Source organism: Chiloscyllium punctatum, chromosome 26 (genome assembly GCF_047496795.1).
Source record: "Chiloscyllium punctatum isolate Juve2018m chromosome 26, sChiPun1.3, whole genome shotgun sequence".
In the NCBI taxonomy this organism is placed as follows: Eukaryota; Metazoa; Chordata; class Chondrichthyes; order Orectolobiformes; family Hemiscylliidae; genus Chiloscyllium; species Chiloscyllium punctatum.
Window position 1 is genome coordinate 3,576,860 of NC_092764.1, and position 17,217 is coordinate 3,594,076.

The following is a 17,217-nucleotide window of genomic DNA, read 5'->3' on the forward strand; positions in this document are numbered from 1 at the left end:
TGTTTGTGGATGTGGTGCCAATCATGTGGGTTGCTTTGATCCAGAAGGTGTCAAGCTTCTTGAGTGTTTTTGGAGCTTCCATTCAAGCAGGTGGGGAGTATTCCATCCCACTCCTGACTTGCACCTTGTAGATGGTGGACAGGCTTTGGGGAGTCAGGAGGTGAGTTACTTGCTGCAGGATTCCCAGCCTCTGTTTATGTGGTGAGTCCAGTTCAATTTCTGAATGTTAATAGTGGGGGGAATTAGACCCTGAGGAAACTCGTTAGTCCCAGGATTGAGGGACAAGTACATCTTTAAACTCAGGCAAGAAGGGCTGAAGGAAGAGGAATTCAATGGAGATTGGGACAGGACAGGGAGAGGGACTGAATGGCCCAAGATCAATTCTTACTTAAAGATAATCCAGAAAAGTAACAATGATTTGAGCCTGAGCCACAAAAATACCACCTGTCAGTCTCAATCAGGGCACTCTGTACAGACTCCATCCCCCATCCCAGATATACCCCAGCCCCGACCCCAGACAGGCCACCTAGACAGACCCCAGTCATTGGGAGGAATGTCTCATCGAGAGAACCGCAGAGGCAGCTGGGATGAGGGTGATGGGAATGGTCATGGTGATAATAGAAGGTCTACAATGTGGAGTAGCACTGAGTCCACAATGACCCTCCGAAGCCTATCCCACCCACACCCAGAAGCCTATCCCATTGGTTAGTTTTGAGAACTCACTTTTCATTCTGATAAACTTCGACAGAGCTGTTTAATCCTTCGAGTTCCTCCTTCAGCAGCTGCAAGTTTGAATTGACAAAGCTCAGTTCCAACAGCACTGTTTCCCGCACCTTACTGTTGTCAGTCGCCCTGTGGACACAGAATCAGGAGGCGTCTCACTCTCTGCCTGCTCCAGGTAATGTAGTGAGATAGACATTACCCATCCACACCCTCACAGCCCATCAGCCCTCGTTAGTCTCCCAGGACCTATGGGGCTGGGGGGGTCATCCAAATCAGACATATTTCCAAGATTAGAGTGGTGCTGGAGAAACACAGCAGGTCAGGCAGCATCAGAGGAAAAGGAAAATCGATGTTTCAGGCAAAAGCCCTTCATCAGGAATCATTGGAAAGATATTTCCAATACAGCCCACTCCTCCTGAATCCTCTGATGACCCACCAGAACAGAACATTCAAAGACACAGGCTGTTTCTTTGGTCTTTCTACCATTGGGCAAGACAAAGGAGAAGGATGGGTCATTAGTACATTCCTGCCTATATAAATATAAATACAAGGCTAAAACTGACAGACTTTTAATCATGAATGGAATCAAGGGCTGTGGGGGAAAAGGCTGGAGAATGGTTGGGAATGATCAGATCAGCCATGATCTTACTGAATAGCACAGCAGACTCGATGGGCTGAATGGCCTGTTCCTCTTGTGGGTTGAGGTCACAGTTTACCAGCAGTGATTCTCCTATAGACTTCAGAGAGTTGGACAGCCTACAGCTGGCATCTGGAATCTCTGGAGAAGGGCCACCATTGGGTGTCTTTTCATTGTTCGAATCCAGTGGTGTGAAAGGCAGTCTCACAACAGCATCATCACCTCCCAGCATCGACCTGCTAACCACTCAAAACCAACTCCCCTCAGAAAGGGATGATGCTCTTACTCCTGCCCCCAGACTGCTGAGGCCATTGCTCAACATGGATTTCGGTCACAACAGGAGGCTCCTACGAGGAACAGCAGAAACACTTTAGGGATGTCCTCAAAGAGGTCAAACATCGCCACTGGCTCATGACCGGGCAATGTGGAAGAGGCTGCCATTGGGAAGGCATAGAAAATACCAGGAGAGCTCATCAGGGATCACTGGACAGTGAACAGGCAGAAGTGGTATTCCTCAGGGATCAATGCTGGAATGGCTGCTGTCCACACACTGTCCACAGAGTGAATAGTGTAGATGGATTGGAGGAGAAACCAGACAAATTAATGAGAGAGAAGTGAATTGAGGTTTTCTTGGTAGATCTAGAGGAGAAAGCCAGAAGGGGGTGCCAATAGAGCAATAACAACTGAAGGTGGATGGTCGAGCTGAATGGCCTGTTTCCATGCTGCAGGCTGTATAACCACACTACCCCCCCCCCCCCCCCGCCTTGTTGGTCAGACCATTGTGTCTAGGAGTCAGGAGGTCATGCTGAACTGTACAGGACATTGTTAGAACACTTTGGGATTACTGCATTCAGTTCTGGTTGTCCTTCTGTAGGAAGGACGTTGTTAAACTTGACAGGGTTTAGAAAAGATTTAAGATTAGATTAGATTACTTAGTGTCGAAACAGGCCCTTCAACCCAACAAGTCCACACCGACCTGCCGAAGAGTAACCCACCCATACCCATTCCCCTACATTTACGCCTGCCCCTAACACGACGGGACAATTTAGCATGGCCAATTCACCTGACCTGCACATTTTTGGACTGTGGAAGGAAACCGGAGCACCCGGAGGAAACCCACGCAGACACAGGGAGAATGTGCAAACTCCACACAGTCAGTTGCCTGAGGCAGGAACTTACAAAGAGGTTGTCAGGGTTGGAGGGTTTGCGTTATGAAAGAGAGGCTGAATAGGCTGGGACTATGTTCCCTGGAGGTGGTGAAGGAGGGTACAATTACAAAGGCATTTGGACGGGTTGATGAATAGGAAGGGTTTAGAAGGATTGACCCAACTGCTGGCAAATGGGACGCGATTTATTTAGAATATCTGGTGGCATGGTTGGGTTGGAGTGAAGGGTCTGTTTCCGTGCTGTATGAAACTATGACATTGAGAGTAGACGTGGGCTAAATAGTCTACTCCTGCTCGTGTTTTCAAAGAGACGGAGTTGTGTTTCTCGAGTGAGAAGGGACAGCCCCTGGGGGAAACTGTACCCATAGCAAGCTAACTGCTGGAGGATAAAAACCAAACTAGAAAGCCTCACTTTGCAGGAACTGCTTTAAGGGACAGTATTTGTGCTGCTGTCCCTCGGTTTAGGGACAAGCATTTACTTCTTTGCTGTTGGTTGGCACAGTGATGCCAGGTCAGGACAGCTGAAGAGTTCTTGATATGTTTGATCAGGAGCCAGGAGAACACTCCCAGCTGGGGAACTACGTGTTCATGTTCTCACTGAGGGCACAGTGCCTGCACCTTCGAAAAATCAAAGGACAAAACATCACTGGACAGACCCCAGGGAAGGGGGAGGAGAGGAAAAAAAAAGGGACAGATAGACACAGACAGACCCGGACACACAGAGTGGACTTACCGAAGGAGGTTCTCAGCTCCAGCTCTCAGTCGCATGGCTTTAATGATCTGCTGATTGAGGGTCACTCTCTGGCTCTGCAGCTTGCTGCGCCCAGTCTGAGCGTATGGATTGCAGCCCTGAAACAAGGCAAGGTGGTACATGGGCTCACAGCCAAGGGAGCAAAGGGTACATTAAAAAGGAAGAGAGAGTGGTTACGGCAAGGCCAGAGAACAGTAAGGTTTGTGGCCCCACACCCCCTGGGTCACATACAGGTAACTGAATGGACCCAGCCCCAAGGTTAGGGGCATCAGGAAGCAGAAAGAAAAGCACATCCAATACTTCACAATCTAACGCACTGACCGTCCTCTCCACAACATCAAGTTAGAGTACAAGGACAAAGCAGGTTACCAAATCACAAACAGCAACAGCAGACCTTTTGGGCCAAATCTAGACTTCAGTAAAGTGTTCAGCAAGGTTCCCCATGGGAAGCTGGTTAGCAAGGTTAGATCTCATGGAATACAGGGAGAACTAGCCATATGGATACAGAACTGGCTCAAAGGTAGAAGACAGAGGGTGGTGGTGGAGGGTTGTTTTTCAGACTGGAGGCCTGTGACCAGTGGAGTGCCACAGGATCGGTGCTGGGTCCACTACTTTTTGTCATTTACATAAATGATTTGGATGTGAGCATAAGAGGTACAGTTAGTAAGTTTGCAGATGACACCGAAATTGGAGGTGTAGTGGACAGCGAAGAGAGTTACCTCAGATCACAACAGGATCTGGACCAGGCAGGCCAATGGGCTGAGAAATGGCAGATGGAGTTTAATTCAGATAAATGACAGGTGCTGCATTTTGGGAAAGCAAATCTTAGCAGGACTTATACACTTAATGGTAAGGTCCTAGGGAGTGTTGCTGAACAAAGAGACCTTGGAGTGCAGGTTCATAGCTCCTTGAAAGTGGAATCGCAGGTAGATAGGATAGTGAAGAAGTTGTTTGGTATGCTTTCCTTTATTGGTCAGAGTACTGAGTTCAGGAGTTGGGAGGTCATGTTGCGGCTGTACGGGACATTGGTTAGGCCATTGTTGGAATATTGCATGCAATTCTGGTCTCCTTCCTATTGGAAAGATATTGTGAAACTTGCAAGGGTTTAGAAAAGATTTATGTTGGAGGATTTGAATTATAGGGAGAGGCTGAACAGGCTGGGGCTGTTTTCCCTGGAGTGTTGGAGGCTGAGGGGTGACCTTAGAGGTTTATAAAATCATGAGGGGCATGGATAGGATAAATAGACAAGTCTTTTCCCTTGGGATGGGGAGTCCGGAACTAGAGGGCATAGGTTTAGGGTGAGAGGGGAAAGACCTAAAAAGGACCTAAGGAGCAACTTTTTCGCGCAGAGGGTGGTACGTGTATGGAATGAGCTGCCAGAGGAAGTGGTGGAGGCTGGTACAATTGCAACATTTCAGAGGCATTTGGATGGATATATGAATAGGAAGGGTTTGGAGGGATATGGGCTCGGTGCTGGCAGGTGGGACTAGATTGGGTTGGGATATCTGGTCGGCATGGACGGGTTGTACCGAAGGGTCTGTTTCCATGCTGTACATCTCTATAACTCAGTGGAAGAAGTCATAGAAAACAGGAGCAGGAGTAGGCCATTTTGCCCTTTGATCCTACTCTACTCTTCAATATGATTAGATTAGATTAGATTAGTGGTTCACCATCTAACTCAGTCCTCTGCTGCTGCTTACCACCCCACACCCCCAATACCCTTTAACACTAATAATTATATATAACCATGACAAATATTCAATGTTTTGGCCTCCAGCTCTGACAGAATTCCACAGGCTCCTCACTCTCTAGAGGAAGACATTTAGCGGGAGAGCGAGAGAGCCACACACACAGAGCCTCTCCCTGTCAGTTTTCAGCCTGTGTCTCGGTCCATCCTAAACCAGGCCATTCCCACGGTGATATAGGAGCATCATTCACAGTCAGCAAACAGACAACACAACCCAAGAGAAAGGCGATGTCCCAATTCCTTGATCGTTGAGCTGGTCCATCAGGGCTGTGTACATGGGACAGAGATAAGCTGCAGCCATCAATAACACACAAGGCTCAACACTGACCTCATCTTTCTACAGGAGAGCTGGCTCAGAGTGGATCACCAGATCACCAACTGGATTGCTGGCACAAAAAGAGTGGGATCACTGGCCTACAGGTAGATCCCTGGCTTGCTGAGAGTGGATCACTGGCAGGAATCCATCCTGCAGGGCCCCAGTTCTGAAGAGATGTGTGAACAAGACGCAAGCTTCACCTTCCTGTCCACAATTCAGGAAGTGTTCTCTCCATCCACTTCTCAATTGAAACAAGGCCAGGGAACCTCCTGAATATCCCTGTGCCAACACCATGCTCCTTCACAGAGCAGCTCACACTGGGCTCACACACTGCCCTCAGCACAGTCTCCAAGACCTTCTATTCAAAGCAGGAAGGGCCACGTTCCTGTTAGCACCAGCCATTATCTCCCCCAGATACAACCCCAACTCGACTGGCCAGACTCCCACTGCTGTCCCCACAGAGTGAGGGAAGGAAAGGAACCAGACTTCAAAACTCCATCAACCACACAGCAATCTCAACACGTAGGGAATACGTGTGGAAAAACGATTTATTTGTGGTTAACGTCATGGAGATAGAACCTGTCATTGAAGGTAGGCACCTGCTCTCATCAGTTACAAGATCCAGGAGAGAACACTGACTGCCTGAAGAGCCTCTCAAAGTCAAGCCTAACAGACTGCGAGGCAGCATGCTGCTGACTTCTGGTTACAACTCTGCCAGAATATCCACATGTCCTTGTACACTGGGAATGTCTGGGCACAAGAGGATCAAAAGGCAATAGGTCCAGCAACAAAGGAATTAGCTTCATTGAGAATGAAGATGAGTGAAGGGAAGTCACTGCAGTCTGCAACAGACATTTGGAGAGATGGTCGAACATGTCCTGGAATAATATTCTTGGGATAACATTACCCTGAAGTTCTAGAAACCTGAGGAAGCCTGTCTTTTCACCACACCTTTGTAAAACTTCTGGTTTTCAAATAGAGTCCCAGGATCTCTGTGGAAAGGTTGGACTGAAGGATCGGTTTCCCTGCACTCTGACCAGATATCCCAATCTGACCTAGTCCATTTGCCAGTAGTTAGCCCATATCCCTCTAGACCCTTCTGATTCATGTACCTACCCAGATGCCTTTTAAATGTTGTAATTGTACCAGCCTCCATCACTTCCTCTGGCAGCTCATTCCATATATGCACCACACTCTGCATGAAAAATTTACCCCTTTAGGTCCCTTTTAAAATCTTTCCCCTCTCACCTTAAACCTATACTGTCTAGTTTCAGACTCTCCTGCCCTGGGGAAAAGACCTTGGCTATTCACCCTATCCATGCTGGTCATGATTTTATAAATTTCTATTCGGTTGTGGGTAAAGTGTTGGAAAGGGTTATAAGATAAGATATAGGATTTATCATTGAGAAAGGAATAATTTGATTCGGGATCATCAATTTGGTTTTGTGAAGGGTAGGTAGTGCCTCACAAACCTTATGGAGTTCTTTGAGATGGTGACCAAACAGGTGGATGAGGGTAAAGTGGTTGATGTGGTATATATAGATTTCAGTAAGGCATTCGATAAGGTTCTCCACGGTAGGCTATTGTTGAAAATACAGAAGCCTGGGATGGAGGGAAGGCCTTATGAGGAGAGACTGAGGGACTTGAGCCTGTTTTTGTTAGAGAGAAGGTGGACAGTGACTTAGAGACATACAAGGTAATCAGAGGATTAGATAGGGTGGATAGTGAAAGCCTTTTTCCTTGGAAAGTGATGGCTAGCATGAGGGGTCATAGCTTTAAATTGAGGGGTGATATATATCTAGGACAGGTATCAGAGGTAGTTTCTTTACTCAGTGATAGGGGCGTGGAATCCTCTACCTGCAGCAGTAGACTCGCCAACTTTAAGGGCATTTAATTGGGCATTGCATAAACATATGGATGATTATGGAATGGTGTAGGATAGATGGGCTTTAGATTGGTTTCACAGGTCAGCGGAACATTGAAGGCCATAGGGCCTGTGCTGCGTTGTATTAGAACATAGACCAATACAATCACCCCTCAGCCTCCAACGCTCCAGAGTATTTAGCCCCAGCCCTTTCAGACTCCTTGTAGCTCAAACCCTCTGATCCTAGCAACATCCATAAAAATGTATATACAGTCTACTAAAAGCAGCCTCACCAACATCCTGTACAGCTGCTACATGCCTCCCAACGTCTATACTCAATGCACTGACCAATGAAGGCTAGTGTACTGAACACCAGTGCTTTTGCCCGAAACATCAATTTTACTGCTCCTTAGATGCTGCCTGAACTGCTGTGCTTTTCCAGCACCATTCCAATCTAGACTCTGGTTTCCAGCATCTAGTCATTGTTTTTACCTCCTTCACTGCCCTATCTACCTGCAACTTTACGTCCAAGGAGCTATGAACCTGCACTCTAAGGTCTCTTTGTTCAGCAACACTCTAAGACCTTACCATTACATGTACAAGTGCTGCCCTGATTTGCCTTGCCAACATGCAGCACCTCACATTTATCCAAATAAAAATTCACCTGCCATTCCCAGCCCATTGGCCCATCTGATCAAGATCCCTTTGAAATCTGAGTTAACTGTTTTGCTGTCCACTACACCTCCAATACTGAACATTCCTCTTATATAAATGATTTGGATGTGAACGTAAATGACAAAAAGCAGTGGACCCAGCACCAATCCTTGTGGCATCTTTCGTACCTTTTGTGCAAAACCTTTCAGAGATTTGTTTCTCCCACTGTTTCTGGTCAGGCAGCCCTTTCCCAACTACATCCATCAAACAAAACACAAAAGGGTATCAGTGTCAAATGAAACACCCAAACATGTGACAAATCATGAAAAACAAAAGGGATAATATTTCAAATGTTGGTTTCCAAGATGGTGTCATGAGGTCATGCCTCTTAACTTGAATATAATATATTTGAGTCTACTCAAGACAATACTTTGAATGAATAAATTACCTTTACTCTACAGAAACTCTCGAAAGTGCTGAACAGGAATAAAAGACAAAGTCTGACATTGAGCAACAAAGAGTTTTTAAGTCAGGTGACCAAAAGCTTGGTCAAAGAGAAAGATTTGAAGAGTTGCTGTGGGAAGTGAGTGAGGTAAGGGGGTGTAGGCAGGGGATTCGAGAGCTCAGGGTGACCAGGCAGTGGGGGGGGGGGGGGGGGGGGGGCGGGGAAAGAAAGAGAGGGACTAATAAACATACACTGGAGGCTGGAATTTGAGGAATGCAGAGACCTCAGATTTATGGCACTGGAGGAGATTATAGAGACACAAAGGGGGTGAGATAATAGAGAGAGATGAAAACATGGTTGAGAGTTTTGAAATTAAGATATTCCTTGGTCAGGCGACAATGCTGGTGAGTGAGCAGGGGGCAATAGGACAGAGAGGAATCAGGGAGGTGTGGGCTAACATCTTCAACATGTCTACCCAGTTCTGATCCACACTGAATGTCCCCAAGGGAAATGGCAACGATGGAGATCCTGTATACATTGTCCCAGGTTATTCAGCAGAATGCCTCATTGTGCTTGTTAGAATGTTCTAGAATGAAGCAGCATGGATGAAGAAATAAATGGGCCTCCCAGTCAGATCTGTCTGCACAATTAGAGCACGGGACTCTGTGCTATATGATGTATTCACACAGTGACGTGGGACTCTGTGCTATACGGTGTGTTCACACCGTGACGCACACTTAGACAATCAACTGGAGGACTATCAACTCAGTGCAAGACTCTTTAGTCTGTCTGTACCTCACTGGTCACCCAGTGTAACGAGCGGTCCTTAACAGAGTGTGCAAACTTTCACATTCCCCATTGAGAGGCCATGGGGAAAGCTCACTGCTATGGATAGATGGACTGAAATCTCTATAAAACCCCCAGGCTGTACACCCCCAAAAAAGTTTAACATAAAGCGGATATACACATTGTAAAGACACACTTTAAATACAGTACACTGCATTCAAACAACAATTCTGAACAGATATTTAACATACTCTACAAGTTAATGAACCAAGTATATATTTCTGAAAAATATTAAAGGAAATAAAAGGACAAGGAGAGATGACAAGAAAATGGATGAGATGATCTTATTGAATGGTGGGTAGTATTGAAGAGCTGAGTGGCCTCCTCTTACCCAGAGTAGGCCTCGAGAGAGAGAGCGAGCACGCCTACTGCCCTCACTGGGTTTCCTTACTGCCGTTCAGCTCAGACAATAATCTGAAGATTTCTCAACTGAACAAAACCACAGGCACACTTTCCCCAGCATTGCAGCTGATATTAATATCTCAAACAGATGGCAGAAACACACTGTAGAAATTACATTGGCTCCAACACAGGTCAAGTGTCAGAAGACGACAGGATGGCTAATGTGGTTCCACTATTCAAGGAGGGTGGTAGGGATGAACCAGGAAATTACAGACCGATGAGTCTCATGTCAGTGGTAGGGAAACAATTGGAGAACATTCTGAAGGAGCAAATTAATAAGTACTTGGAGAAGCATGGATTAGTTAGGGATAGTCAACATGACTTTGTCAGAGGGAGGTCATGTCTAATAAGTTTGTTAGAATGGTTTGAAACTGTGATCAACGGTGTGGATGAAGTAAGTACAGCTGATGCAGTTTATGCAGATTTCAGCAAAGCCTTTGATAAGGTTCCACATGGGAGACTGGTTGAGAAGGTTCAAGCAGATGGAATTAAGGAAAACCTAATGAGATGGATCAGGAACTGGCTTAACAATAGGACAGAAAGGGGAGTGGTAGGCAGCTGTTTGTGTGACTGGAGACTGGGGTCAGCAGTGTACCACAAGGAGCAGCGCACCAGGACCCTTATTGTTGGTTATGTACAGATATGATACGGGGGGGGGGGGAATGTTAAGTTAGTAAATAACACCAAGATTGGTGGAGTGGTTAATAATGAAGATGGTGGTTGTGGGTTACAGGAAGAAACAGGTGGGTTGGTCGGATGGACAGACCAATGGTAGATGGTATTTAATCCTGATAAATGTGAGGTAATACACTTTGGAACAAGATGAGGGTGTATTTAATGAAAGGCAGGACACTAGGTAGCTTAGACACCAGAGGGAGCTTAGAGTGAAGTCAGCAAAGCATGTGAATAGGATAATGAAGGCGTACGGGACACTTGCTTTCATCAGCCTTGGCGTTAAAATATAACAGCGAGCCGGGAAAGTTAGAGTTGTACAAAGTGTTGGTTAGGCCACAACTGGAGGACAGCGTTCAGTTCTGGTCACCTCCCTACAGGAAGGATGTGATAGCACTAGAGGGGGTTAGAGAAGGTTCACCAGGATATTAAAAACAATAAGTGCAGATGCTGTAAATCAGAAAAAAAAAACAGAAGTTGCTGAAAAAGCTCAGCAGGTCTGCAGAGAAATCAAAGTTCGAACTTCCTCAGAACTCTGCGTTCTAGACTCGAAACATTAACTCTGATCTCTCTCCACAGATGCTGCCAGACATGAAGTTTTCCAGCGATTTCTGGTTTTGTTCACCAAGATGTACCTGGGATGGAGAAACTGATCTATACGACCACCCGAGATGGGTTTGGATTGGTTTGGATTATTTTGTTTAGCACAGAGCGACAGAGGGGGAAACATGATTGAGATGTGTATGATCGGATAGATAGAGAGCAGCTGTTCCCCTTGGTTGAGGGGTCAATCACAAGAGGGCATAGTTTTAGGATAAGGGGTAGGGGATTCGGAGAAAACTTTTCACTCAGCAGGTGGCAGGAATCTGGAATGCACTGCCTGGGAAGGTAGGAGAGGGTGGAAGGCTTTTGAATGAGTATTTCAAATATTGTGATGTTCAGGTGCTGGTATTGGACTGGGGTGGACAAAGTCAGAAGTCACATGACACCAGATTACAGTCCTTACTTTTTGTAACACGTAACAAAGGAGCAGTGCTCCAAAAACATGTGCTTTCAAATAAACCTGCTGGACTACAACCAGACTTCGGATTTCAAATATCATAACATTCAAAGATATGGTTCTGGATTAGTGGTGCTGGAAGAGCACAGCAGTTCAGGCAGCATCCAAGTAGCTTCGAAATCGACGTTTCGGGCAAAAGCCCTTCATCAGGAATAAAGGCAGTGAGCCTGAAGCGTGGAGAGATAAGCTAGAGGAGGGTGGGGGTGGGGAGAAAATAGCATAGAGTTCAATGGGTGAGTGGGGGAGGGGGGGGGGGGGAAAAAAGAGATGAAGGTGATAGGTCAAGGAGGAGAGGGTGGAGTGGATAGGTGGAAAAGAAGATAGGCAGGTAGGACAAGTCCGGACAAGTTATGGGGACAGTTACTGAGCTGGAAGTTTAGAACTAGGGTGAGGTGGGGGAAGGGGAAATGAGGAAGCTGTTGAAGTCCACATTGATGCCCTGGGGTTGAAGTGTTCCGAGGCAGAAAATGAGGCGTTCTTCCTCCAGGCATCTGGTGGTGAGGGAGCGGGGGTGAAGGAGGCCCAGGACCTCCATGTCCTCGGCAGAGTGGGAGGGGGAGTTGAAATGTTGGGCCATGGGGCGGTTTGGTTGATTGGTGCGGGTGTCCCGGAGATGTTCCCAAGAGCGCTCTGCTAGGAGGCGCCCAGTCTCCCCAATGTAGAGGAGACCGCATCGGGAGCAACGGACACAATAAATGATATTAGTGGATGTGCAAGTAAAACTTTGATGGATGTGGAAGGCTCCTTTAGGGCCTTGGATAGAGGAGAGGGAGGAGGTGTGGGCACAGGTTTTACAGTTCCTGCGGTGGCAGGGGAATGTGCCAGGATGGGAGGGTGGGTTGTTTGGGGGCGTGGACCTGACCAGGTAGTCACGGAGGGAACGGTCTTTGTGGAAGGCGGAAAGGGGTGGGGAGGGAAATATATCCCTGGTAGTGGGGTCTGTTTGGAGGTGGCGGAAATGTCGGCGGATGATTTGGTTTATGCGAAGATTGGTAGGGTGGAAGGTGAGCACCAGGGGCGTTCTGTCCTTGTTACAGTTGGAGGGGTGGGGTCTGAGGGCGGAGGTGCGGGATGTAGATGAGATGCATTGGAGGGCATCTTTAACCAGGTGGGAAGGGAAATTGCGGTCTCTAAAGAAGGAGGCCATCTGGTGTGTCCTATGGTGGAACTGGTCCTCCTGGGAGCAGATCTGGCAGAGGCGGAGGAATTGGGAATACGGGATGGCATTTTTGCAAGAGGTAGGGTGGGAAGAGGTGTAATCCAGGTAGCTGTGGGAGTTGGTGGGTTTGTAAAAAAATGTCAGTGTCAAGTCGGTCGTCATTAATGGAGATGGAGAGGTCTAGGAAGGGGAGGGAGGTGTCAGAGATGGTCCAGGTAAATTTAAGGTCAGGGTGGAATGTGTTGAAGTTGATGAATTGCTCAACCTCCTCACGGGTGCACGAGGTGGCGCCAATGCAGTCGTCAATGTAGCGGAGGAAGAGGTGGAGAGTGGTGCCGGTGTAATTACGGAAGATCAACTGCTCTACATAGCCAACAAAGAGACAGGCATAGCTGGGGCCCATACGTGTGCCCATGGCTACACCTTTGGTCTGGAGGAAGTGGGAGGATTCAAAGGAGAAATTGTTAACGGTAAGGACCAGTTCGGCCAAATGAATGAGTGTCGGTGGAAGGGTACTGTTGGGGACGTCTGGAGAGGAAAAAACTGAGGGCTTGGAGGCCCTGGTCATGGCGGATGGAGGTGTAGAGGGATTGGATATCCATGGTGAAGATAAGGCGTTGGGGGCCAGGGAAAACGGAAGTCTTGGAGGAGGTGGAGGGTGTGGGTGGTGTCTCGAACGTATGTGGGGAGTTCCTGGACTAGGGGGCTAGGACAGTGTCGAGGTAGGTAGAGATGAGTTCAGTGGGGCAGGAGCATGCTGAGACAATGGGTCGGCCAGGGTGGTCAGGCTTGTGGATCTTGGGAAGGAGGTAGAACCGGGCAGTGCGGGGTTCCCGGACTATGAGGTTGGAAGCTGTGGGTGGGAGATCTCCTGAGGTGATGAGGTTCTGTATGGTCTGGGAGATGATGGTTTGGTGATGGGGGGGGGGTCATGGTCGAGGGGGCAGTTGGAAGAGGTGTCCTCGAGTTGGCGTTTGGCTTCAGCGGTGTAGAGGTCAGTGCGCCAGATGACCACTGCGCCCCCTTTATCCGCTGGCTTGATGGTGAGGTTGGGATTGGAGCAGAGGGATTGGAGGGCTGCGCGTTGTGAGGGTGAGAGGTTGGAGTGGGGGAGGGGGGACGACAGGTTGAGGCGGTTAATGTCTCGGCGGCAGTTGGAAATGAAGAGGTCGAGGGCAGGTAATAGGCCAGCGCAGGGTGTCCAGGTGGATGCAGTGTGTTGGAGGTGGGCGAAGGGGTCCTCAGAAGGTGGGCGGGAGTCCTGATTGTGAAAGCTCGGAGGCGGAGGCGACGGAAGAATTGTTCGATGTCACGTCGTGTATTAAATTCATTGATGCGTGGACGGAGGGGGATGAAGGGGAGTCCTTTGCTGAGGACTGATCGTTCGTCCTCAGTGAGTGGGAGGTCTGGGGGGATAGTGAAAACTTGGCAGAGCTGGGATCTGGTGTGGGTGTGGAGCTGGGAATGGGGGCGGAACCTGTAACTGGAGTGGGTGTGATGGTGGGGGGAATGGGGGTGGAGTCATGAGCAGGGGGTAGTGTTCCCCTCTGGGTTCTGGGGGGTGGGGATAGTGACAGTGGGGTCTGTGGGGGGCATGTCAGCAGAATGCAGGTGAGTGGCGCTGGTGGGGGCGGACGTGGTGGTGACCACGGCAGGAGGGGTGGTGGGAATCACTGAGCATGTGGCATCAGCGATGATGTGAGGGGCAGAAGTGATGTCAGGTGTGATGCGTGAGGAATTGAGGGGTGGAAGTGGTTGTGGGAGTGGCCATGATGGGGGCGGAAGTGACATCATCAATCAGCATGGGGGTGACATCATCAATCAGCGTATGGCCCCCAGCTCTATGCCTGCCTCTTTGTTGGCGACGTAGAGCAGTTGATCTTCCGTAATTACACCGGCACCACTCCCCACCTCTTCCTCCGCTACATTGATGACTGCATTGGCGCCACCTCGTGCTCCAGCGAGGAAGTTGAGCAATTCATCAACTTCACCAACACCCTGACCTTAAATTTACCTGGATCATCTCTGACACCTCCCTCCCCTTCCTGGACCTCTCCATCTCCATTAATGACAACCGACTTGACACGACACTTTTTACAAATCCACTCCCAGAGCTACCTGGATTACACCTCTTCCCACCCTACCTCTCGCAAAAATGCCATCCCGTATTCCCAATTTCTCTGCCTCTGCCGGATCTGTTCCCAGGAGGACCTGTCCTCCTCTAAAGGAGGCCTCCTTCACCCCCGCTCCCTCACCACCAGACGCCTGGAGGAAGAACACCTCATCTTCTGCCTCGGAACACTCCAACCCCAGGGCATCAATGTGGACTTCAACAGTTTCCTCATTTCCCCTTCGCCCACCTCACCCTAGTTCTAAACTTCCAGCTCAGTAACTGTCCCCATGACTTGTCCGGACTTGTCCTACCTGCCTATCTCCTTTTCCACCTATCCACTCCACCCTCTCCTTCTTGACCTATCACCTTCATCCCCTCCCCCACTCACCCATTGAACTCTATGCTATTTTCTCCCCACCCCCACCCACCCTCTAGCTTATCTCTCCACGCTTCAGGCTCACTGCCTTTATTCCTGATGAAGGGCTTTTGCCTGAAACGTCGATTTCGAAGCTACTTGGATGCTGCCTGAACTGCTGTGCTCTTCCAGCACCACTAATCCAGAACCTGGTTTCCAGCATCTGCAGTCATTGTTTTTACCTTCAAAGATATGGGACAAGTGCAGGAAATTGAAATTAGCACATCTTTAGTGGCAGTTATGTTGGTGCAGACTTGATGGGCCGAAGGGCCTTTCCTATGCTGTATGAATCTACAGAATGTGGGACCCTGCTGTGTGCAAATTGGTGCTGCATGTCCTACATTCAATGGGAGTGAACGACATTATGGAAAGGAAAGCTCTTTGAGGTTTATATTTAGAGAGGAACAAGCTGTGCTGGTTTCAGCTTCAATGTCATCATTAACATGAAGAGCTTATCCAGGAGCAGGGAGGAGCCAATTGAGGTGTGACTCACTGTCTCCTCTGACGTGCGGCACTGCAATGACAGGGTGCAGGTAGCAAAGGGTAAACCATCCTGTGTCACACATTCCAACAGTCTAATGTGATGTCATGATACCACATAGGGGCAGCGTCCTGACTCTCTCCCAACAAGAGGCAGGTCTACACCCCCCCCCCCCGTCACCTTCAGTAAAACTAAGAGGAACTGGACTAAGACCCGAATCTTGCTCTTTAAAATGTTTGCTCCCAGGCTCATGTTTCAAGGGCTTTGACACTAATACTGGATCAATTTTCAACAGAAAACCTGCAGGGGAACGTGGACGGGAGTGAGATTAATTAGCCAGTTTCTTCAAAGAACTAGAATCAATCCAAAGGGATGAAGAGCCTCCTCGGTATTGTGCAATTCTGTGAATCTCTGAAAGGGGGATTTTCAGATAGAAACGGGCTGAGTGTGAACAGCAGGATGGAGAAGAGAATTTTCCTCACAGGTTACTCTGTCACCATAACCAGCTCCACTGGTAATCAGAGGCACCTTCACCCAGTGATACCATCAATCTCCAAGGTCTTTTCCCTGGGGTGGGGGTGTCCAAAACCGGAGGGCATGGGTTTAGGGTGAGGGGGGAAAGATTTAAAAGGGACCTAAGGGGCAACTTTTTACACGCAGAGAGTGATGCGTGTATGGAATGAGCCTGCTAGAGGCAGGAGTAGATGCAAGTTCAATTACAATATTTAAATGACATCTGACAGGTGTATGAATAGGAAGGGTTTACAGCACTATGGGCCAAACACAGGCAAGTGGGACTCGTTCAATTTAGGGAAACAGGTCAGCATGGACACGTTGAGCCGAAGGGTCTGTTTCTGTACTGTATGACTCCCTAAACCTCCCAACACAAATCCCCTCACACCCCCAACACCCTCCCCCTACCCCATACACACACTGACACCTCTTACACAGCCAAGATCTCACTTACACCATCAAACAGCACGTAGTATAGCATGATTAATATCAAAACCCCGCAAGGTGTGTCACAGGAATGTTACAAAGCAAAAGCCTCACGCTGCATTACAAAACAAAATATTTGGGCTGATCGCCCAGACCTTGATAAAAGTTAGTTGTGGGGAGTGTCTTGAGGAGGAGAGTGAGGGTTAGGGAGGGGATTCCTGAGTATTGGGCCTAGATTGGAGAGGACACAGCTTTGAGTGGAGCAGTGATGGAGATCACAAACATGTTATAAAAATGCAAGTTTCGTCAACAGATAGTAATCCCCTGGGTCCCAAATCCCACCCAGGGGACCCAGACAGCAGCTGCTATTACCACAAAGCCACACACTCATGCTCTCACTCTCCCCTACACACACCCACACTTATTTACACGTGTGCACACATGTCTGTTCACACTCTCACACTTACCCACCGTGAGCAGGAGACAGCCCTCACTAACATGGTGAGGGTTACCCACAGGGAGCTGAATAAATATTGCATATTGTTAAAGGAGATGGGAAAAACTCAATTCACCCTTCTCCCTAATCCCCTCATCACACATTCCTGGTATTAATGTAACCATGGTAACAATCTGTTATCATTGTAGATTAATATACATTCCAGAAGCTTCTCTCTCCCTCACACACCTTTGTGTACATAAAGCAATTAATGCCGTCAGCTCAAAGCAGTCATAAACATAAACTCTGTCCCTCGCATTCGTTCTCTCGCACTCCCTCTCTCATGCCCTTTCCCTGGCCCTCACTCTATTGATGGGAACTACTTGTACAG

At 48.2% G+C, this 17,217-nt stretch overlaps 2 protein-coding genes across 2 annotated transcripts in view; one reads left to right on the top strand and one right to left on the bottom strand.

The window, feature by feature from the left end:
* Positions 1-11,263, top strand: part of kiaa0513 (KIAA0513 ortholog) — a 173,303-nt gene extending 162,040 nt beyond the window's left edge. Inside the window, exon 6 of the transcript XR_011964224.1 lies at positions 10,803-11,263. The gene's annotated coding sequence lies outside the window, so the exon portion shown is untranslated. The remainder of the gene's footprint in view (positions 1-10,802) is intronic.
* Positions 1-17,217, bottom strand: part of rhpn2 (rhophilin, Rho GTPase binding protein 2) — a 62,561-nt gene that overhangs the window by 37,122 nt on the left and 8,222 nt on the right. Inside the window, exons 2-3 of the mRNA XM_072595775.1 lie at positions 3,260-3,375; positions 724-852 (exon numbers count right to left, since the gene is read on the bottom strand). Coding sequence (XP_072451876.1) covers positions 724-852; positions 3,260-3,375 — 245 coding nt within the window. The remainder of the gene's footprint in view (positions 1-723; positions 853-3,259; positions 3,376-17,217) is intronic.